We start from the raw sequence: 21,855 nt of genomic DNA, 5'->3' as shown, positions 1-21,855 counted from the left end.
TTAACTCTCACACCTATTCCTATTTGGCCAAGAAGATGAACCACAACAAGATTGTCAATCATCCAAATCAACACACTTTTTGTTCTCTCCGAACCTCATCCCAACACTGCATGCGTCAAGACTTCTGTTTCACGAAACGGCTTGCGCGGATGTTGTGTCCCATCAACAAACTTTCGACAAGGCCAGACACGCGACGAGGAGCGAATGCCTACCGAGGACCACCTTTACCCCATACCCTGCAGTGACATGCCGACTATCTGCCCGCCTCCCTCCTAGCTTCTTCATCTTAACCTCAATTCGCGTCTGGTCGCCACTATGTCTCATTCCTTGCATCCTTCAGCTTCGAAACTCCGCCTGCTGCAAGACTTGCACGCTCATGTGACAAGTGGCCAGTCGCCTCTCGCCAGATCAGGTCAAGTCCCGATAACGAGCACACAGAGCTTCGGGTCCCATCAGAAACCGACATGAGCAGAACAGCGTCCGTTTGAAACCCATATCGCCCCTCGGTTGATCATAGAAGTGTAGCCTTAGCGCCAGCCGTACGGAAACATAACCTCCAGGCTCCCCTTCCCCAACTTATCAACCGTCGTGGGGCCCAACCCAGACAACCCACAATGATCGGCTGATAGAGAACCCTCCCTCTCTCTCTCTCTCTCTCCCGCTCTCTCTACCGTGGTGTCTGTATCGAGTAGGTAGGTGGGGAATTAAAAGATATCAAGCGCATTTTTTCAGTTCCCATCTCTCTCAACCCTCGTCACCCGAACGGCCAGTTTCCGATCCAATTCCTGCTGCTCCTCCGGCGTCGGCGTCAAGCCCATGGCGCCTTCCACCTGCGGCGTCGCCCACAAACCAATAGCCGCCCATGTCATGGCGCCGACTCCGAAGAGGGCTCGCGTCTTGGGGGAGAGACTTTTGTACGAACTAGAGATGATGTCGATTACACGCAGTCGTTAGTATCTATATCGTAAGAACAAACAAAGCACTCCACCCACTCAATACAAACCGAAGGGAGGAAGAGGGCAGGATAGTAAAGGGGGGGGGGTGGAAAATGAAGCAAGGAAAATGTACCTCCAGAACGACATTCTAGCAAAATCCAACCAGAGTTATAGTGTTTTGGAAAAGATTACTGGCACGGTGGAAACACCTAGCTAGCCGACAATAGCTCAATAGCGGAGAAAGTGATCGGTTCCCGTGATTGGAATCGGGGACACCGCAGACAATGGTCTACCTGCTTGAATAGGAGTAAATATGTGAGCAGCAGTAATTAATTGTTGAAGAATTGTGAATCGAGGCCGATGATGGGTCGGGCTTCTTGGCCTCTCCTGGGGAAAATGGGGCGGGAAGGGCGCTAGTGCAGATGTGGGCTAGCGTTGTGATGGGCTACTACTGTATGTACTAAATAGTAACTTGACGTTCACGGAGAACACACTGACACCCAATATTGTCTTTAAAACTGGTCGTGAGGCAGTCAGCCAGACATGCTGATTATACTTCTAGTTCGGAGACTTCGCTGCGTGTTATGGGATTTGGGGATTAGGGTGCCTGGCACGGCGTTGTCCTGCTACTAAATTCAAGGAGGAATACTGGATTAAAACGGTGTGTGGGCTCCCCTTGGGGATTCCTGCCCATTTAGTAGAACTGCGGCACGCACTAATGTTCAGCATCATATATTGCTGTAGCAGTCGTGATCAGATCTCAACGTTAATATCGAGTCGTTGGGTCAGTCCATAGAGAGCAGCCACAGGAGAGATGGCCGGGCTGTTTATTCTATTCAGTAACCTCGCCTACTTCTCCGATCCCCTCAAAACAGCCGAAAACTAAAGACAAAACCTCAAGAGGTTTGCTGAAAAGAGCATGTGACGCGCCGAAGGCCTGAGAGCAGCAAAATAATGTGGTGTATACACATATCACATCCAAGATGACAGATAAAAAATCATTCAATTAAGCAGCCAGATAGACAACATGCAATGGACGAGTGATGGTGCGACATCACGACATCAAACGCGGATATCCGATTAAAGAAGTACACAAGGAAATGGGTGAAAACACATAAGAAAGGGATACAGAAGAGATAGCTCATATAGTCTCTCTATTTCTTGCCGTATGCACGGTCGATATCGGCCTGGAAGCGGTTGAGGATCTTCTTACGCTGCAGTTTCTGAGCAGCAGTCATGTAGCCCTGTCCGGATAAGAAAAAGTTAGTTGTTTGCCGCATGGCGTGCAGAATTACTTGGTATATGCTTCGACTTACGTTCTGAGGAGTCCACTCCTCATCGGACAGTACGACGCCGTTGATGATTTCGATGCCTTTGAGACCGCCTGCTCTGCCAGCAGCCTGGAGCTGCTTGAGGACAATAGACTTCAACTTCTCGTTGTGTGCCAAAGTCTCCAAGTTCTCGCCCTCGATGCCGTTTTCCTTGGCAATCTTCTTTAGGGCTGGCTCGAGAGGAACGATGATGGCGATCGGCTTGTCTTGGTCCTGCGCGGCGTAGACACAGATGTTGCCGACCACAGGGGACGAACGATAGACGGACTCGAGTTTCTCCAGGGCAATATACTCTCCGTTAAGGGTTTTGACCAAGTTCTTCTTGCGGTCAATAATCTTGATGTGTCCGTACTTGTCGAACTCGCCAATGTCGCCAGTCTTGAACCACCTATCTTCGGTGAATGCTTCTTTCGTCTCTTGCTCGTTCTCCCAGTAGCAGCTGCTGACACTGGGCCCACGAATGTAGATTTCACCCTGGGGAGGGTTGTTCTTGGCAAAGTATCCGGCGTCTGGGAAATCCACGAGTTTCATTTCGATCGAGCCCGGGATCTCGCCCAGAGCATCCGGGTTCCAGGCCAAAGGATCGTTCAAAGCACCCATTGCCGATGTTTCCGTCAATCCATAGCCGCTGATCATGGGAGCAATAGCCATGGACAAGAACTTCTGCGTATCCTTCGAGACTGGTCCACCGCCATTCATCATGATGCGCAGTCGGCCACCGGTTGCCTCTTTGAGCTTGCGGAAAACGACAGCATCGAGGATTCCAGCACCCGCGTCTACCCCGGGGAAACCAGCAGTCATAAGGAAGTTCTTGGCAGACATAGCTCCCCAGAACAGACCCCTGACCAAAAAGTTATTCTTGTTCAAGTTGTTTAAAACACCCTTCTTGACCGACTCCCAAACCGCCGGCACACCGACCAGAATTGTAGGTTTCAGCTCCCGGATATCTCCCTTGCAGTTACGCATAGAGGTATCCGAGAGAGTGCGAGGATTTCCGTAGCCCATGGTACCACCCCAGAAGAGGCAAAGGTTCTCGAACATGAACTCGAGAATGTGAGCCTGGGGAAGATATGTCAAAAGCGAATCGGAGGGTCCGATGTAGGGTCCGACGATCGCATCAATACCCGCACCTATCCTATAGTCAGTTTTGATGCCAACGTGCACGAAACATGGGTTAGATCCGAAACTCACATGCGGAGACGACGTTAGCCTGAGTCAAGGAGACACCCTTCGGAGGGCCGGTCGAACCAGAAGTGTACATGATACAGCACAGGTCCTCGCGACTAGGAGGTACCGGATCCACAGGGTTCTCCTCGCCCAGCTTGCGAAGTTCCTCAATGCTAATAACGTTCAGATAATCGAACTCGGACTTCAGCTTGTCCAAGTCATCCTTCTTGACTTCCTGGTCGGTGTTGTAGATGACATGCTTGATGGACTTCACATCCTTCAGCACGTGGGCCACAGAGAGAATGAGGCCAGGGTCGCAAAAGATGGCGAGACTGGATGTTTGGACCAACGAGTGCTTCAGCCCTTCCTCACCCAGAGTGTCATATGCAGTAACAACCGTCAGCGACTGGGATGCAGCACCTGTAAACAGAAGACAATCCAATCAGTAACGTGGTCGATCAACAACTAGACACTTATGCGCACGAACCGTGTGACATGGCCAGCCAATGTGCACTAGTGAAACCGCCACCGTTAGCCTTCTTTATACGTATGAATTCATCAAGCACCAGAAGTTACACGCGTACCTTGTTGCGCCATAAAGGTGGATCTTCTCCGGCTTCTCAATGCCGAGCTTGCGCAAACCGCAACCGAGCTCAAGCGCCAGCTTCTCGTACTCGATGAAGCTAAGGAAGCTATAACCGCTCATTTCGAAGTAGGTCCACTCCTTGTCGACCTCCTTCTCAACACCGTCCACGATTTTCTTCACCTTCTTCTTTTCCACATGGGTCTTGACCAGGCGACGTGAACCGACAGCCTTCGAATTTCCGTACAATTTTGCAGAGCGACGGAAGATCTCATAGGTGGTGCTGGCATCTTCAGCCGGGTATTCGAGAAGGCCGTCTTTCGCGACCGGCAGACGACGAGGGATGGTCTCTCCCTCGACGGGTTCAACCCCCGGGACTTCCACCGAGAATGGCGGCTTCTTGTACATGCGCGGTTGAATGCGCAGCTCCTTCAAGTTCGTCATGGCGAAGGAGGACTCAGCGCTCGGCGGATCGGACTAAGATCAGGATCTGTGGACAGCAGAGGAAGAGGAAGAGCTCCTAGTCAGCCTCGAGGTGGAATTTGGGTTCTAGTTGAAAGAGTGATCATCGGGAGGCAAACGCCCTGGGAGAGTGGGAACCAGAGGAAGGCGGACGGATAGCACAAAGTCAAAGATCGACTTACGGTAAACAAGTTCCACTCCGCGAAAGCTTCAGAACTGGTAACTTGCCGATTTAAGAGGAATGAAGGGGAGGCAGATGAGAAGATCGAGTAAGAGATAGAGGGAAACTGACTGGGAAGGCGGGGAGGGGAAAACGAGACAAGAACTGGAGATGGGGAAAGGGAAAAGAGAAGGAGAGAGAGAGAGACAGGCAGGTTGAAGCTACCTCCAGTTACTGGTCACGTATTTGAGGTCTTACTCAGTCCGGACAGTGCAGAATAATGAAGTCAGTCTGTTGTGGCTGGGCGGGAAATTGGTCAAGGCGGTGATTCCCCCCCTCTCTTTCCCCGAATCTTATTCGCAGGTCTTGGTTGGGTATGACGGAACTCGGCAGAGCGATTGGAGGTGAGAATTACAGACTGCCTACCGTAGAATATCCGGTACCTTTGGATATACAGAGTACACTGAAAGCAACCCATGGTCGTTCCAGTTTTCTTCTTGATTTTCTTGCTGCAAGAATTCGTCTACCTAGTATGCTTGGGCAAATCATTCAACGCCACGGAGGGAAGAGAGGTCAGAAGCTCCAAGCATGGGTCGTATAGCGCACGAGGTGCTACAGAACTGTAGATACGAGGTACATGTAGTTACTGTATATTTACTGTGTTGTAGAATGGCAGGAATACAGGATGGCCGCGGTCCAGACACCTCAAGGGAGAATGGCAGCGTTCCAAGATACAACCGATAGTCATCCGCTTATAGCAGCTTGTGTTATGACCTTCTAGTACGGAGTACAATGACGCCCCCATCGTCATTAAAGATCTGACAGGAAACCCGTAGAGCAAATTTTGCCGACAGGGCTATCCTCGGGACCACAGAACGGCTCCGCCCCTTAAGAGGTTATGTTGAATCGCAAGCCGCTCTGTATGTAAGAACTACTCTCTTCACATGTCGGCAAAGAATTTGTCGCGTGGGTCGAAGAATAGAGCATCAATCACCGATACAGCAGGACAAAAGAGCTTTCAGGGGATGTAACTGGAATTGCATTAGTCCGCGGCCCGTCGGCTAATGGCTATGTCAGTGGAAATGGTCACGTTTACATAGAGCGTTTCTATGCTGGCGGGCTTTATGCGTTGCTTATGTCACTCTCCCTCCGGATCGTTCCCCAATTGTTTGTCTGGAAAACTTCATCCTTCGGGACATGCCGAGGAATTGCTGAAATTGTTAGAGTAAGCCAAATACGCTTGTGCGGATCGGCTGCTGATTATTACCAAATTGACAGTGTACTATGCCCTATCTATCATCTCGATGGTTGGATGAATAAGTAAAGCTAACTTGACTCTTTCTCTAGATTCGTACCGTTCTGCTCTGACCGTCGTGTCGCCGATCCCCGAATGTTCTAGCCATCCGCTCAATTCATACTATAGCCCACATCTCTGTACCTACAATTGTTATCAAGCAACACGATTTGCAACAATGGAACAGATCACTAGCTTTCTTTCATTACTTGGAGAAGAGGTAGAAGACGCCGAAGAGGGTATGTCACGAATACTCCATTGCTTCAAAGATCGAACAGCATGCATGCCATACGCAACACCGAGAAAAACCGACTTGTATAGTTCCCTACATTGTGGAGACGAACGACAAAGCACTGCAGGCTACTCTTCTATCTGCTTGCATATAGCCAATCCCAACCCTCATCATACCCCTCAGCGGCAGCTCCGTTAGAACCTTAGTGATTAATCCCACCTCCTTCATTCTACAGAAGCGTTCTACCTCTTCGCACAAGACATTCCTTCGTCCAATCTAGGCTTCGTCGACTCGCGCGCTACTACCGTTGACCTCACCATCCAGAACCAAGACTACTCCATCCATCAGTCTCCCACGTTACTCTCCTCGTCTCGCGCGGGCGGCACAACAGGCGCGGGTTCGTCCTCTCCCCTCTCTCACCATCCCCGCTAGCTTACTACACACCACTTATCTCTGACACGCTGGGAAAACAGTCCTTTGGAAAATCACTCCGCTGTTCTCCGAATGGCTCTCCTCGCCGACCAATCCCCTCTGGACCCAATCCCTCCTCTCCGCCTCTTCCACCATTGTCGAGCTTGGCTGCGGCATCTCAGGACTGAATGCCCTCACCCTCGCGCCAAGAGTCCATCACTACATCGCCACGGACCAAGACTATGTGTACCGGCTCTTCCGTCAGAACATCGAGACCAACTACCATCCATCTACCTCCGCCAAATCCTCTAAACGCCAACAACAATCACAACAACCGAAGCGCAAACCCAAACAGCAGCAGCAGCAGCCGCCAACAACAACAACAACATCCTCCCCGAATATCACCTTCACGTCCCTGGACTGGGAACTCGACGTCGCGGGGTCACTCAAAGCCAGCGTGGGCCTCGAAGCTGCCCCTCTGGACGGCAACGACGACGACGAGGAGGAAGAGGAGGCAGATCGAGGGTTCGATCTCCTCGTGTCGTGTGACTGCATCTACAACGAGGCGCTGGTGGCGCCGTTTGTGCGCACGTGCGCGGACATCTGTCGGCTGAGGCCGGTTTATGCTGCGGATGGGCATGATGGGCGGAGACGCAGAAGGCCGACTATCTGTCTCATCGCGCAGCAGCAGCGGTCGCCTGAGGTGTTTGAGGCTTGGCTGCAGGAGACGCTGCGTGTGTTTCGCGTCTGGAGAGTCAGCGATGAGGTGCTCGGGCCGCAGTTGAAGTCCGGTACCGGGTATTTGGTGCATTTGCTGCTTCTGAGGTGAATGAGGTGGGTCATGGGGAGACTGCTTGTGGGTAGCTGGTGCATTGGCATATCCTGCGTACCGTATAGGTTGATGGCTAATCTCACAAAGACCCCCAGTCGAAGAGAGGATGTATATGTGTCAAAGCATGAGTGACGCGGCATGAAAATAGTTGAAAGGATAAACCGGGTCAATCATGCCTACGCGTGAGGACCTCGACATGATACGAGCATGCCCGAGCACATGAATACAGCAATTATAACACGAATTGCCCACCCTTCAATTCAGAAGGTTTGATAACATCATTCGAAGCTAGTCATGAACATCCATTACATGCAAGCGATAAAAATACGGTAGACAACAAGGCAAGGATAACTCGAGACCTTCGGGCCAGCCATATGAGGTAAGACATTATTACATTAAGTAGAAACAACGTGCAAACGGCCACCCACATATACAAAGGAGGGTATTGACGCAAAGACCCCTCTCTCATGAGACAACTGAGACAAAACAATCCACTAGAAACATGCTCAGAACTATGCAAGGCAAGTGATGCGAATATCTTGCGTCATCCGAGTTATCGCAATGCAATTGATAAGATTAGTATATTATAAGATTGCTATTACTGTGTTGTCTCGGCCGTTGCTTTCGGGTCAGTATTTTCTTTTTCATGCTCACGTGGATGAGGGAAATCTGCCTCGTCATTGAAGTTGGGTTTGTGGTCCGGTGAGGTCTGCACTGGAATTTCCATGGGGCGCGGTGGGTTCGTATGATCCAGCCGCTCGCGGTGTTCATCTTCCGAAATACGGTCGATGATAGATGAGATGGATTGTTTCGTCGAGCCGTTCAGGCGGGCTTGAAGCTCGGGAACGGAGGGCATCGTCATTAATGGCGGTGCAGGCAATGTCCTATCTGCGGATTCCGTTTTCACTGGGATCTCGTGGCTTTCCTCTTCATCCGACGCAGAGGAATAGTCCAGCTCCTGCTGGTATCCTTCATGATCTGTGGGGCCTGATTCAAGTCGGCTCTCTTCTGTGGATGCGCGGTTGACATTTGCCACCGGGGGGAGAGGGGCGTTGGGGTCATAGACGAATCCGCATACTTCTAATGCGCGGGATTGACTGCCCAGACTGCGGTCTTTATGTTTCTTCGTCAAATGGCACATGAACCCATGGAGAGTCACAAAGTCAGCCTTTCCGCAGCCGGATACCGGGCAAGTTAGATAGACCAGGCTACCGTCTGAGGGACGCTTCCAGAGAGCCCTGCCAGAGGGATCATGCGCTGCCGGGCGCCCGTGTCGCTCCCCCCAAGCTTCCACATTTTTGATGGTGTATTTCTGCTTTCGTCTGATCGAGGTTGCACCGGTGGGGTCATGGTGAATGTGCTGAGGAGGTGGAGGAACGTGGGGTGCGGGTGCTTGTGTCGGAGGAGGGGGGATCGGACGAGGCTCTGGGGGGCTTTGCTGCTTGAAAAATGCAAGAGTAGTGGCTGCATTGGTCTCCGATAGACGACGAGGCGGCGTGGGTCGAAGGGGCGGAGAGTCCATCCCAGCGTTATATCCAAGGCCCATGGATTCTCTTTTCAAGCGTTTTCGTTGCCTACGCAGTTCCTAATTTGAAGGCACAAGCATATCATGTCAGATGGAAGTGTTTTTTGGAAAAAAAAAAAAAAAAAAAAAAAAAAAAAAAACAAAAAAAAAAAAAAAAAAAAAAAAAAAAAACAATAAAGGGGACAAGTTCACTTTTTGCTGCTGTTGCTTTTAACCATACCTCTTCTTCTGCTTCCGCATTTTCAGTCAACCTACGAAAGTCTTCGTCCTCTCGCTTGCGCATGGCGAGAAGATGGCTACGAGCCGCCATACGAGCCGCTTCTTCATGTTCTAGCTGCCTCAGGCGTGCTTCAATTTGGTCAATATGCGGATGATGGGCAGGTGGTCCTGAAACCGGAACAGGAGCTGGCGGGCCTGACGGTTCCTGCATGGGAGGAGGAGGAGGTGGTGGGAAAGGGCGAAATTGGTGATGACCGTGCATCAAATGCTCCGGGGGAATTGCTTGGCTCGGATTCATTGCGATTGGATGAAAACGTGGGAGGCTCATAGGATTGACATGATGACCGACACCACCGTTAATGCCATTCTCGTGCACTGGTGCCACGGGGGGCGCTGCAACTGTCATGATGGGAGACTGGATACTCAATTGGAGGATTAGCGATTTGCAGTTATTTGTTGCCGGCATGCACATGAGAAAGTTTGCTGGGGGTTTTGCTGCAGCCGCGAAAGAGATGCGCTTCGAGAAACGCAAAGAGAGTTGGCACGACTCGATGTGTATATATCAAGTATTCGTTGTTCTCTCATTAAAGGAGCATGCGTGACCCAGCCGGGAGTAAGACAAGGGTGGTAGAAGGGAGGTGTAGGAGAGGGACTGGAGGGAGGAGGGGGTAAAGGAAAGGAGATCAGGGTTCAAGTACAGGTAAGATACCAGTCGCACAGCGGATGATATAATAAAACTTATTGGGGGTAGGCGTAGTAGTGTAGAAAGGAAGCATTGATTGAGTGAAGGCTGAAAGGGACTGTACTTACTCTTTTTTTACACTTGCAGCAATGACCAAAGCACTGTCAAGACTCAAGATGCAGTAGGATAGATGTACTACTGTACCATCCAAGAACAGAAAGGAAAAACACAATGCTAGCGCGATGCAGCTTGCCCGTTTTCCCCTGCAATTCTCTTTTCTTTCTTTCCTACCTTCAGAGAATTTTCCGTGAATATCCCTCAATGGGTGGGTGGGATGTCACCCACTGGAGTTGAGAGACAAGTGTGGTAACGGCCAAGTAAGGGCTCTGATGGATTGAGGAAGTCAATGAAGAAGAACAACAACAACGAGGAATTATCGGCGATAGATTGAGAATTGTAAGGGTCCTTAGTAGAGATGGAGTTTGAACGAAAGTTCAAGCTCAGACAACAACATCGAAAAGAAAACAAGCGCAAGAATAGAGAGGATCCAGAGTTGGAGAAATATTAATCAAAAGTAACTTAACAATAATCACCAGAATAATAATAATCAAATTAAACCAGTCAGCTGGGACAGCTCTAGTCAAGACGCTAGTAGCTAATAAAACTAGTCAAGAGTAGTCAGAAGTGACTAGACTAGAGCAGTGAACAAAAGCCAGTTTGATTTTACGGTCAGTTGGAAACAAACAAGTCCATGGATGAAATCTGGGACCTGCAACAGCACTAGTGAGCTCCAGTTGTCAGATCTGGTAATAATTGACAATATTGGCCATAGTTCTCCGAATTAAGTAGGACAAGAACGCACGACTGTAAATTCCATTGGCATGAAAGCAACATGGTTCGGAGGATTTTAAGAAGAAATTTAGACACTAGAGCTGTCAGGCGTTGAATTTCTCTTTTGGAAGAAGAACAAAAGAAGCGGGAAGAAAACTGGAACTTCATGGAAAATTGCCCTAAAACGCCGTAGTCAGAATGATTACACCTCCCACTCGGTGCCAAAATCCTTCAGTCCCCAAACTTATTATGTGTTGTATTAGCCTGGGACCCCCCTCCGAGCTAAGGAACCCACTACTGTCACACTAGTGACAAACACAATGCGGTCCAGGATTCTATGAATGTAATCCCGTAAAATATTCTTATTTCATCATCCATTTCTGGGCCCCCTCCCCTCCCAAATCTAATCTTGAATCTGAGATATGAAATGCCTTGATCGCCTAGCGTAGAGCAGACAAGCAACAGAAAAGGAGAATTAAGAGCGAAGACCAGGGGTATGATATGTGCCAGATCAATTAGGGCACCACGGGTGAAATCCCGGGAACCACACAAGGTGGGATCATACTCCGTACAATTGGAACCAAAAAATGATCAGGTACGCCCACAGTAAGAGAAGACTAAGAGCTGCGACTCTTTTGGTTGATGTGGTCCTTCTCCGGGGGCTTTTCGCCTCGGTAAATCGACGATGAATCACCAAGGCATTTCCAACTCTTTTGAAAAGAATCCGGCGAGTAGAAAGAAGCTGTGCCGTAATATTAATGAAAACAGTTATTATGCGGTACATCCAGCGGTTCCAAACCCTCTTTCAGTCTGATCAGTAGTGTTACCTTGGTTTTTATTTTTAGCCATGAGGCTGGCAGCCAATGAGGCCTAAATGATCTACTATTCGTCTTGTAATGTGAGTCCAGTGAAGACAGGTAAAATATCGTGGAAGTTTAGTGTCTGACACATGGCCAAATGGGATTGCAGTTGGCGGCACTCTGATGATCGCGACAGCGATCATCAACACCAACACCACCAGTTCCGAGTTTCGAGAAATGAATGGACAGATGGATCAAACGGCTTGAGCAGTGAGAGAAGACGGCAGGGTAGAAACAGAAAAGACAGACTGACCACGGAAAAGTGGGCGGTACCTGTTCCTCAACTGTTTAAGGAGAAAAGTGGATGATGTACTACGATTGTACAGAGAAGAGTACTCCGTATGTAATAATGAGAGCACTAAGTGGGGAATGACCCAAACCTCGACTGGATTATTCCTGGAACAGGTACATGAGCAGAGTGATCGACAAATGATGAAGGAGAAAATTTGCAGCCAGACGTGTAGACCTCAATCTAAGAAAATAGACTTGCTCCAAGTGGCCTCTGAAATTAGGCTGGACGTGAGGAGCGCCCTCTTGGTCGATGAAGCCGGAGCCAGGGTAGAACGAACGGGGCGGCGCAACAGACGATCCAGACTTTTCTGGGTCGGTAACAGTCGGATAAGACCAAGTTTGATGTTAGTAACAGGCTTCTGTCTTCATGAAGCGAAGTAGTTAGTTTACGTTAAGTCCTCCGTAGTAGTCAGTCAGTCAGGGTCCGAGCTGAATAAAACAAAGAAAAAGGTTCAAAACTTGTATCGCGGTCTCACACTGAGACTCTACTCTTTAGTAGATCGCCTCAGCAAATCATTTATCTTGTTCAAACATCCATGATGTATGAACTCCGGCCCAAAATCGAGTCGACTTTGCCAACCCTTCAGCCATGCAATGTATCGACTGCAGTTGTGTACAGCATTGATTTGTCCTCTCTGCAGCACTACAGCTGCAAGTCTCCCAGTGGAGATTGGCTGCGGCTTACAGCTGTGTGCTGCCGATAAGGACAGAAGTACTGTCCACCACAAGTTTACCGGATCCCGTCCCCCACCCATCAACCAACATACATCGACCATTTAACATCTTTGGTCATCTACCCAAGGTGTGTGGTGTGCTTGTCGGAGACCATCGCGCAAGCTGATAGGGGAAGATGATGGTTGTGTACTTCTAACAGCCAACCATATATGTCATGTCCCCTTACCCCATACTCAAGCAGTTAATGCCTCCCGTCCATGTCCAGAGATGGATGGTGTTCTGGCCTGCCGGAATAGACCATTGAACTATATTAAATCATCTAGATCGATAAGTCCAAAAGACACTGTCAATCCTGCATATCCCGCTCCACTAGTATGGAGCAATGATTCTGCTCCCCCCCCTCTCCCTTCTCGTCTATCCTTGATTGATGGAAGTCTGTGAGAGCGGATCTCTCTTGCCCACCACTTCCCTTTGCCCCTCCTCCTATCCCAACATTCCAGCGCATTCAAAACCTTGTACGGAGTACTAGGCTATACTATACTAGCCAATGTCAACAAGAGCCCACATAACCATGTTCCCTCTATTAGTAGATTCGTGGCAGTCTCTCATAGACTCATTCAATACCCCGGACACCTCTCGCTACATTGGAGCCCAGGAAGTACTCCAGTCTTCATCGTTGCCTGATTTCATTCTAAACAATGAATAATCGTCTGCATGCAAGGATTGCCACATACTATCTTACCACCACCACCTCCTCCTCCTCCTCCTCCACTACTACTACTTCTCTTCCAGCCCTGTTCTACTGCATAACAGCGCGGATGCAACTCCACCTCCGCGAATTGTCCACAGTAATGTTAATTCGTCTACAACCATCAACACCTTTCGATATGTGAGGCTGCAACAGTGGAATAAGCGCTGCGACTGGAGAATCACGCCGTCCGCCAAGGACAACAGTAATTAATAGATCCGTGCTTTGTTTTGTCTTCCCCATGGACGACGCACTTATTGTTGGATTCTGCAGTCTACCTTACTTCTCCTTTAACAAGAAGAAAAGTCGAGAATGCCCCAATTAACGAGCATTATTCGTAGCACATCTACGTTTCTTTCATGCAGCGCATGAATTCGATTTGCGGGCATCGCCCATCTCATTAGAGTATGGATGCCTAGGGCGCTCTGTTGCTGGCGCCGTACCCCCCCCACCCCCATCTTCTCCTTTGGCGGTCCTTAGCACATGGTCTCTAGACTAGTGAGCACATTCGACGATGGGAGAAAATGGAGAAAAATGTAACAGAATTCTATGATTCCTTGGTTTGTGTTTGCGTTCTCGTTCATTCGGGGATCAATGTGGACGGGGCCTCAGACTCAGAAATGTCGGTCGACCTTTCATACGACCCAGACCACTATTCCCATTGCCGGGTCAGGTTTTGACTCAGAGACAGGTAAGACTGGCTTCAACGTTTTTTGGTGTAAGGCGTTCAAAGTGTCTCAGTGCTAACTTACGGAGCCAATTATGAAAACGGGCCGGACCCTCCTCAAATGGATGTTGGAGCCGGTGCGGTACGACTGTGGGTGTGAGCTAGGTAGCAACTCGGTAGTCTACCATATTTACTGGGCTTCCTAGTAGGAGATTGTAATACGCACTACGTAGCCTCCATTTTTTGCTGGTTGAGAACTTGAGAAGAGACTAGTACCAGTGACAGTAGTGCTGAAGAGAGTTAGCATGGGTCGGACTGATTAGGTACTTCTTGAAGTCCTTGGACACGCGCCCATTCGGCCCACAATTCGGATTCTGATCGATTCCAGCAGGTCTGCCATGCAGAAGAAAGTTCCCAGTTGATATAGATCTGGAAGGCATGCACATTGCACAATATTTTGAATCGAGAGGAGAATTTCTTCTTCTATTGTCACATGTTCCCATACCACATACTTTTTTAGTGGTCCCCCAGCCGTGATGTCATTAAGTTACAAAGATGTAGACACTCCATGCATCCGACCCAACGGATTACCCTCCGTCAGAAACAAACGCTGATCCGTCCCAGAAATTGCGAACATGAGTTTAGGAAAGGGGGATAAGAGAACAACAAAGTACATAGGGGGGGTGGAAAGGAAAAAAGGAAAGCAAAACACCTATACACCGAACAAAGAAATCAATCAAAGCTATCGGTATGTGTACATATCATGCATGAAAAAAGTGAAGAGGAAAACCTCTAGGGAATACTGAGAATGAGATAATAAATATCCCATGTCAAGACAGGGGAAGTTTGAGTGATACACTTAGGCCTTGTTCTCGCCCTCAGACTGCTGCTGCTGCTGCTGCTGCTCAGACTGGGCCTTGTGCATCTTGTCGAAGAGGGTCAGGCTGGCGTTCTGGAGCTCATCGGTCTTCTGCTTGAACTCCTCGGCAGTAGCAGTGCCCTCACCAGACTGGTTCTGGGCGATGAACTCGCGGAGAGAAGCGATCTTCTCACGGATCTGCTCGGCCTCGGCCTTGTCGAGGCGGTCCTCGAACTCCTTGAGGGCCTTCTCAGTGTCGTTCACGACGCTGTCGGCGCGGTTGGCAGCCTCAATAGCAGCCTTGCGCTCCTTGTCCTGAGCACCGTACTTCTCAGCATCTTCAACCATGGACTGAATCTCAGAGTCAGAGAGACCGGAGCCAGAGGCAATAGTGATAGACTGGTCCTTGCCAGTGGACTTGTCCTTGGCAGCGACGTGGACAATAGAGTCGGCGTCAATATCGAAGGTGACCTCGATCTGAGGAACACCACGGTGGGCAGGAGGGATACCAACAAGCTGGAAGTTACCAAGGAGCTTGTTGTCCTTGACGAGCTCACGCTCACCCTGGAAGACCTTAATCTCGACAGCAGTCTGGAAATCAGCGGCAGTGGAGAAGGTCTGGGACTTCTTGGTAGGGATGGTGGTGTTGCGGTTGATCAGGCGAGTGAAAACACCTCCGAGGGTCTCAATACCGAGAGACAGAGGGGTGACATCCAGCAGGAGGACATCAGTGACCTCACCGGCAAGGACGGCACCCTGGATGGCAGCACCAATGGCAACAGCCTCATCAGGGTTAACAGACTTGGCAGGCTCACGGCCGAACATCGACTTGACGGACTCGGTGACCTTGGGCATACGAGTCATACCACCAACGAGAATGATGTCCTGGATCTCGCTGGACTGGAGGTTGGCATCCTTGAGGGCCTTGCGAACGGGCTCGACGGTACGGCTGATGAGAGGATCAACCAGAGACTCAAGCTGAGAGCGGGTCATCTTGAGGTTGATGTGCTTGGCACCGCTGGCATCAGCAGTGATGAAAGGAAGGTTGATCTCAGTCTGGAGAGAAGAGGACAGCTCAATCTTGGCCTTCTCAGCAGCCTCGCGGATACGCTGGATAGCCATGCGATCGCCGGACAGATCCAGACCAGAGTCCTTCTTGAACTGCTGGACGATGTGACGGACAAGAGAGATATCGAAATCCTCACCACCGAGGTGAGTATCGCCGTTGGTGGACTTAACCTCGAAAACACCCTTCTGGATCTCCAAGACGGAGATATCAAAGGTACCACCACCAAGATCGTAGACGGCGACAACACGGTCAGCCTCCTTCTCAAGACCGTAGGCAAGGGCAGCAGCAGTGGGCTCGTTGACGACACGGAGAACGTTGAGACCAGCAATCTGACCAGCATCCTTGGTGGCCTGACGCTGGGAGTCGTTGAAGTAGGCAGGAACAGTAACGACGGCGTTCTTGACGGGCTTGCTAAGGTAGTTCTCGGCAGTCTCCTTCATCTTGTTGAGGACGAAACCACCAATCTGGGAAGGAGAGTACTTCTGGTCGCGAGCCTGGACCCAGGCATCACCGTTGGTGTGTTGGACGATCTTGTAGGGGACCTCCTTGATATCACGCTGGACTTCAGCATCGGTAAACTTGCGACCGATGAGACGCTTGGTGGCGAAGAGAGTGTTCTCAGGGTTAACAACGGCCTGACGCTTGGCGGCGATACCGACCAAGCGCTCGCCATCCTGGGCAAAAGCGACAACGGAAGGAGTGGTTCTGGCACCTGTGTTATTGCAGAGTTAGACATCATTTGCTTCCAAGTAAATGTGAATTTTGGACAGTAATTTGAGAATGTAGCTGACGGCAGCCAGGGGAGAAGATGCTTCACATACCTTCAGCGTTCTCAATGATCTTAGGGGTCTTGCCCTCCATAACAGCGACGGCGGAGTTGGTGGTACCTGATCATCCGTGAGCTTTGCATCCATGAGAAAATGGCTGATTCTGTCAACATACCCAAGTCAATACCGATGACCTGGCCCTTCACCTTCTCCTCACCACCCTCTGTGGAGTTCCATCTCCGAATGGAAGCACCAGGAACTCTGAAGGCGGGAGCACGAGTGAAAGCAGTGCGCGGGAGCTGTGAAGAATGAACCATGTCAGTCGCGCACATCTTGATTTATACAGAATGGAGAATGAAGGACCTACCGCGCGGGAGATACGAGAGGACAGCATTGTGAATGTGATTAAAAGGAAGGGATAATACAGGTATTAAAGAAAATGGAAGTATAGAAGCACTCCGGTCGATTCAATCGAGGGGAGAGGAGTATGGATAGAGAGGTATAAAGGGTATAGGTAGGATAGGATGAGAAGGGAAGAGAGGTAGGAAGAAGTTGACAAGTTTTTCTGCACTGATTCCGGGGAGAAGAAAGTAAAAGAAGGGAGACGGCAGGTGTCGTAAAAATCGTCCCGGAGAGCTTCGGCCCGTCGTCGAACTTGGTAGAATCACGGCATTGCTGCAAACCACCCAATAGGATCTCTTCTTTGCTTCTGACCGCTCTGGCTGAGGGTCGGGACTGTGACTCGACTTCGAGAAGCTAGAAGAACGTTCATTATTCGTATGTGGCGAAAGCTTGCCTTCATATACATGGGTAGAAACCTGTCGGCTCTTGTATGTGTATATGAATGCTATTGGCATCATCTACTGATTTTCAGTTGATCGAGCTAAGTCTTACGGAACAAGATACTTACCTACTAGTAGCAAGAACCAGCCCGGCATTGAGAATTTGAGGTGCAAGTACCACTGGCCGGCAGTACCCGTTTCCCCAGCTGAAAGCTCCGATGAGCGGCCACCACTAATCAGAGTCAGAGTCTGCATGGTGAAGAGTCAATATCTGCCGTTTGCACAAACCTGGGATGGCCTTCGATCTGGTTTCTGGGAATGTGCGCTCCTTCCTCTAATTAAGTTTGTGTATAGGTCGTCTCTGTTATCCTCTGTCTGTGACTCTGTTCGTATAAAAGAATGTACGCGTGCTTGGACTACTGTATATTTTCAATCGGCTTCCATGTATGTACAGTACTTACTTAGCCAAATGAGTCACGGCACGACATGTCAGGCAATAGCCCAGGCCTACGAGGAGGTCACTATGTACTGTTTGCTTCATGTGACATGTGACATGAGAGTCGCCATCTTTCCCATAAGATATTACTGTGTAGACACCTCTTCCATCCCACTAAGACCAAGCCTTATCCATGCCACTGGCAGTGATATTGCACTTTTTGCTTCAAATGTTGGCCTTGCAGCCAAGTAAGTGAGGCTTATCCTGGCGCCACGCCCGGAACACCTATGCTGAGATCAGGACTTTGAATTTGCTCGCGGCTATAAAATGTTATCAGTCCTTTCAAGTCAAATGTCCTACCTCTTGGATCTGGTAAAGGTCTTCGTCTTTTAGTACCAGTCAGACATTTCCACCAACACTACTAAGTTAGAGTTGTGCCATCAGGATTCGTAACTACCTCCATACCCAGCTATGGTCAGGATACGAATTAACGATCGATGTACTGCCTGTCTATAGTCGAGTTTTACTTTACTAATATACGGAACCGATGCTCTCACCCGAGGTGATTGTTCTGAGGAGCAATATGATCACGCGAGAGGGTTGGTAAAGCTCAGGAAGTTAAATGCGGGATGCGGGCTGCCGCGTGCATAAGGCTTGATTTGGTGAAATTTTACTTAAATATTTTGTCAGACTGCTTCTTCAGCAGACGAGCTGAGCGATCCAACCCCGGGTGCGTCGAGACGGGTTCGAGGCTGCAATCGAGCAAGACTTGACCGCATTCGCCGCTCAAGTTCCCCGGACTAAGAGCGGATAAGTCTTACGTCATCCGTCCGCACCCGCCATCACCCTCCGATCTCGTTCTCAGGTGAGATGGCGTGTGAAGTGAACCGCCGCAGGTGAAGGGAGTGTAGAGTGTGGTAGGAGGTAGTTGTAGTGGTGATTCTCCATCCCTTAACTTAGTTGAGCCCCAGATTCTAATCTCCTAAGCTCAGAATCCCGCTTTACATCGCACCAATAACACTAGTCTCGGTCGCCAGCCTTGCTCAGATCTACTAACCGTTCATTTTTCCGCCGTCACTTTTCACCACACCCTCCGCCTATCACCTCTGCGTTGTCCGCCAATCCCGCAACAGCGGTGTTCCTCCTGGTACAGCTGGACATCTGACCATGCCACCCTGAGGGTCGATTTCATCTTCATCATGACAACGGATTTGCTTTCGTCAGTTACTTATTCTCCTCCCCTTTTTCAAAAGTACTAGCACACGTGTGACTAATATCTAGATGCATGGGAAGGTTTTATCCAACCGAGTCTCTAGTCCTCCCAACGAAGCGCCGCTTCTTCCCCTTCAAGATTCCAAACTTGTTGGTGCTTCTGGCCCCTAGTCAAAGAGGCTGAGTTGAAACTGATAGCCGTATAGCCACCAACAACTCCGCAACTATATAAGCACCGCCGACCCAGATCGGATTTACGTCGTCGCCCACAAGTTCGTCTATTCCATTCATATCTCAACACAGAAGCGGGAGACAATCGCTGTTATTCCCTTCGATCCAAAATGCCTAGCTGCAGGTCACGGCTGGGTCGCCGTTGGGGGATCAGACAATGGTGAATGTGCCTTCATCAGGCTACCTGATTGCAGCCCAGATATCGACGGCAGTGCACCGGCTGCCCAGCCTACCGACGTTGATAGCGCCCTTCCAATCGGTTTTGAAGCCTCAGCAAGGATATTGTCACCTAGGGTCCGTGGTGATGAGGTGAGGTCAGTCAGAGATACTAGCAGGAGGCAAGTACCCGACGTGCAGCTGCAAACGTTCGGAGGCAGCATTGTGAACTCAGTGACAATTCATCGTTTTCCTGGCGGTGAAAAAGACCTATCATATGAAGATGTGGCAATTCTCAGGTAAATTGTACTTACTTAATAACAGTTTGCTTGCCGATGTGCTGATGCTCCGATAGTAACAACGACAAAACTGTTACAGTATACTCTCTGACCAGGTCGAAGGTTCTCAAAGTCCTCCATCACCCGGCTTGCATGAATTATGCGATCATCTCGCCTGATTCGAGTCTTCTCGCGGCTTGCGGCGATGAGCATCGTGTGTATTTCTACGAGATTAGCCGCGACCTCGAATCCGTTGTCACAACAGACACTGGCGACAAGCTCAGTGGGTGGATTTGGGAATTGATTCGCTGCGTAGAAATGGATATTGGAACGCGACTTGATGATCGCTGCTGCTTCACTATTGCGTTCTCCCAGTTCAGCCGTTTATGCGCTATCGGTTCCCAGTCTGGGGTGATCACCATCTTCGATGTGAGAACAATACATGATGTCATAAATGAACCCTACGGACAGGGTACGATCATTTCCCAATTCAATTCATCGAGAGCATGCTGCAACGGTGGCGCTGTGCGCTGCATGGCATTCGCTCCGGAGCCCTGGGATCTTCTGGTATGGCTTGAAGATAAGGGCCGGGCGGGGATAGCGGATGTACGCCAGGCCTTCATTCGTCGTCAGATTATCCAATTGGACATGAATGAGCCTGGAACTGAGGAGGTTCTCACAGAACCGATTATCGATGATTCTGATTCCGATCTCGAAATCGATGGAACGCAGCGAGAGGTATTGGATCCAGTCGAAGGGATATTAAACGACCAAGCTGGGGAAGATTTTGGAAACCCGCTTCTGAGTGAGAATTTTTTGCAGAACCTCACTGAAAGAGAAAGGCTGATCGTAGAGCATCTGAACACAGCACGATGGACGTCCAGGTCTGGTGAAAGTCGCCCCGAACGGCGAGCCAGAGCTTACCCTCATCCTCCCACCGGACCTCGTCAACAGGTTCAAGGTTCCACAGATGGTGCCAATCGAGCTTCTCGTCCTACCTCCCCTCTGCGACCTGGCGAGGCGCTTGGCGATCTGTTACAGGAAGAAAATTCCCTCCACGCAGAGGCAAATGAGCGCAGACAAGGTGCAATGCGCCCGACTACGAATATACCAACGTACAATCACACTGAAACTAGTAGCCGACCACTAGAAACGGGTCCGTCGAACATTGATCCGCAGCCCAGTATTACACTTAGCTGGACTGCGTCGCCGTCCGAGCTCTATTCGGCTATATCTGGGGAGCCTTCGCACCCCGCAGGCACAAGCTCACGCGATCCTGATAGTTCTGGTAGCGATATAGGTTCCGCCAATCGGCCTTCCGGGATTTTAACCCGCCCTTCCGCCCATTTTGACTATTCATCTACTGAGGAAATATTATCTCGATACCGAGACCATGGCCGCGCTAATTCGGGCCGTAGCAGGCTTGAGCAACAGGACGGCGTAGCTGAAGCCCGTCATGATACATCTCGTCTTTCAACGACCGGCTTTAGAGCAAGTGTTGCTGTAGAGCGACTCCGACGGCAGCAACTCAACTTGAATGAAACACGCAGTCGAAGCAACCAACAAGGAAGGCGATATTTTGATCAGCTTGTGGCGCCTCAACAAAACCGCCATCCTCGTTGGGTACGTAATGTTCTGAACGGTCTGCCAGAACGAAGCATTAGTCTCAGGCATCGGGATCAAGAACCCGGCGGTACGGCTGGGATCGGCTGGGGTGCAGATGGCAGAACACTGTAGGTGTCGAGCTCCGTGGAAGGTTTGATCTGGCTGACTCGGGCAGATATGTTGCAACTGTGGATGGTATCTTTGAATTTCTGGTCAACATGGCCGATCGAAAGACATTCCCCAATGTCAATTACAGGTAAACAACGAGGATATGTCCCTTTGAGTCACGACAGGGCTCGCGATCGCAGATCAACTATTTCACCGCGTGGGAGACCAACTGTGCCTGATTTCATGCTATGAAAGGGTGCGCTTTCTCCCTGGTACCTTTGGAAATCGAAATGCCGCAATCCGGTAACCCGCATCATGATGGGTACGAGGATGACTCAGTGATACCTTTCACGTCGGGGTTTGATATTGGCAATGGTGTATCTTCGCCTTTTGTCTTCGATGCCTTCCTTTCTTTCGTGCTTTCTATCCCGTGCAGTCACGTACTGG

The 21,855-nt window shown here is 49.9% G+C and overlaps 7 protein-coding genes across 7 annotated transcripts; 2 read left to right on the top strand and 5 right to left on the bottom strand.

The window, feature by feature from the left end:
- Positions 1–728: 728 nt before the first annotated feature.
- On the bottom strand, positions 729–1,082 carry BP01DRAFT_380811 (uncharacterized protein; the record flags this gene model as incomplete). The annotated part of the gene is made up of 2 exons (XM_025577248.1): positions 729–921; positions 1,069–1,082. The coding sequence occupies 2 exons, from the start codon at positions 1,080–1,082 to the stop codon at positions 729–731; spliced, it is 207 nt and encodes a 68-aa protein (XP_025433587.1).
- Positions 1,083–1,681: 599 nt separating this feature from the next.
- faa4 (long-chain fatty acid-CoA ligase FAA1) lies at positions 1,682–4,800 on the bottom strand. Its single transcript, XM_025574532.1, has 5 exons — positions 4,018–4,800; positions 3,921–3,946; positions 3,458–3,853; positions 2,252–3,396; positions 1,682–2,179 (listed from the first exon to the last, which is right to left on the bottom strand). Exons 1-5 carry the CDS (start codon positions 4,458–4,460, stop codon positions 2,090–2,092), a joined length of 2,100 nt encoding a protein of 699 aa, XP_025433586.1. The 5' UTR covers positions 4,461–4,800; the 3' UTR covers positions 1,682–2,089.
- A 1,073-nt stretch (positions 4,801–5,873) lies between these two features.
- BP01DRAFT_219828 (S-adenosylmethionine-dependent methyltransferase) lies at positions 5,874–7,705 on the top strand. Its single transcript, XM_025571132.1, has 4 exons — positions 5,874–5,917; positions 5,986–6,171; positions 6,400–6,561; positions 6,638–7,705. Exons 2-4 carry the CDS (start codon positions 6,111–6,113, stop codon positions 7,402–7,404), a joined length of 990 nt encoding a protein of 329 aa, XP_025433585.1. The 5' UTR covers positions 5,874–5,917; positions 5,986–6,110; the 3' UTR covers positions 7,405–7,705.
- A 300-nt stretch (positions 7,706–8,005) lies between these two features.
- On the bottom strand, positions 8,006–9,557 carry BP01DRAFT_291911 (uncharacterized protein; the record flags this gene model as incomplete). Its single annotated transcript, XM_025571673.1, has 2 exons — positions 8,006–8,992; positions 9,153–9,557. 2 exons carry the CDS (start codon positions 9,555–9,557, stop codon positions 8,006–8,008), a joined length of 1,392 nt encoding a protein of 463 aa, XP_025433584.1.
- Positions 9,558–14,319: 4,762 nt separating this feature from the next.
- BP01DRAFT_336356 (Hsp70 family protein) lies at positions 14,320–17,164 on the bottom strand. Its single transcript, XM_025573235.1, has 4 exons — positions 16,968–17,164; positions 16,776–16,899; positions 16,655–16,720; positions 14,320–16,545 (listed from the first exon to the last, which is right to left on the bottom strand). Exons 1-4 carry the CDS (start codon positions 16,992–16,994, stop codon positions 14,765–14,767), a joined length of 1,998 nt encoding a protein of 665 aa, XP_025433583.1. The 5' UTR covers positions 16,995–17,164; the 3' UTR covers positions 14,320–14,764.
- On the bottom strand, positions 16,971–17,687 carry BP01DRAFT_354806 (uncharacterized protein). Its single transcript, XM_025574531.1, has 3 exons — positions 17,671–17,687; positions 17,511–17,614; positions 16,971–17,460 (listed from the first exon to the last, which is right to left on the bottom strand). The coding sequence occupies exon 3, from the start codon at positions 17,455–17,457 to the stop codon at positions 17,068–17,070; it is 390 nt and encodes a 129-aa protein (XP_025433582.1). The 5' UTR covers positions 17,458–17,460; positions 17,511–17,614; positions 17,671–17,687; the 3' UTR covers positions 16,971–17,067.
- A 1,330-nt stretch (positions 17,688–19,017) lies between these two features.
- Positions 19,018–21,560, top strand: BP01DRAFT_372355 (uncharacterized protein; the record flags this gene model as incomplete). The annotated part of the gene is made up of 5 exons (XM_025576724.1): positions 19,018–19,037; positions 19,112–19,180; positions 19,237–19,716; positions 19,773–21,428; positions 21,476–21,560. The coding sequence occupies 5 exons, from the start codon at positions 19,018–19,020 to the stop codon at positions 21,558–21,560; spliced, it is 2,310 nt and encodes a 769-aa protein (XP_025433581.1).
- Positions 21,561–21,855: the final 295 nt, after the last annotated feature.

Source organism: Aspergillus saccharolyticus (genome assembly GCF_003184585.1).
Source record: "Aspergillus saccharolyticus JOP 1030-1 unplaced genomic scaffold BP01scaffold_7, whole genome shotgun sequence".
Taxonomy (NCBI): Eukaryota; Fungi; Ascomycota; class Eurotiomycetes; order Eurotiales; family Aspergillaceae; genus Aspergillus; species Aspergillus saccharolyticus.
Note: the sequence above shows the minus strand (reverse complement) of the source record. Positions and strands in the feature narration are given on the sequence as shown.

Bases quoted from the DNA above. Each gene is read 5' to 3' on its own strand.
- BP01DRAFT_354806 (XM_025574531.1), bottom strand. From the start codon at position 17,457: ATGCCAATAGCATTCATATACACATACAAGAGCCGACAGGTTTCTACC.
- BP01DRAFT_336356 (XM_025573235.1), bottom strand. From the start codon at position 16,994: ATGCTGTCCTCTCGTATCTCCCGCGCG. The intron at 16,900-16,967 runs GTAGGTCCTTCA...CATTCTTCACAG, and splicing joins CCTCTCGTATCTCCCGCGCG to CTCCCGCGCACTGCTTTCAC. The intron at 16,546-16,654 runs GTATGTGAAGCA...GCAATAACACAG, and splicing joins GATCATTGAGAACGCTGAAG to GTGCCAGAACCACTCCTTCC.
- BP01DRAFT_219828 (XM_025571132.1), top strand. From the start codon at position 6,111: ATGGAACAGATCACTAGCTTTCTTTCATTACTTGGAGAAGAGGTAGAA. The intron at 6,172-6,399 runs GTATGTCACGAA...TTCATTCTACAG, and splicing joins GGTAGAAGACGCCGAAGAGG to AAGCGTTCTACCTCTTCGCA. The intron at 6,562-6,637 runs GTTCGTCCTCTC...CTGGGAAAACAG, and splicing joins GGGCGGCACAACAGGCGCGG to TCCTTTGGAAAATCACTCCG.
- faa4 (XM_025574532.1), bottom strand. From the start codon at position 4,460: ATGACGAACTTGAAGGAGCTGCGCATTCAACCGCGCATGTACAAGAAG. The intron at 3,397-3,457 runs GTGAGTTTCGGA...ACTATAGGATAG, and splicing joins GGCTAACGTCGTCTCCGCAT to GTGCGGGTATTGATGCGATC. The intron at 2,180-2,251 runs GTAAGTCGAAGC...TTATCCGGACAG, and splicing joins AGGAGTGGACTCCTCAGAAC to GGCTACATGACTGCTGCTCA.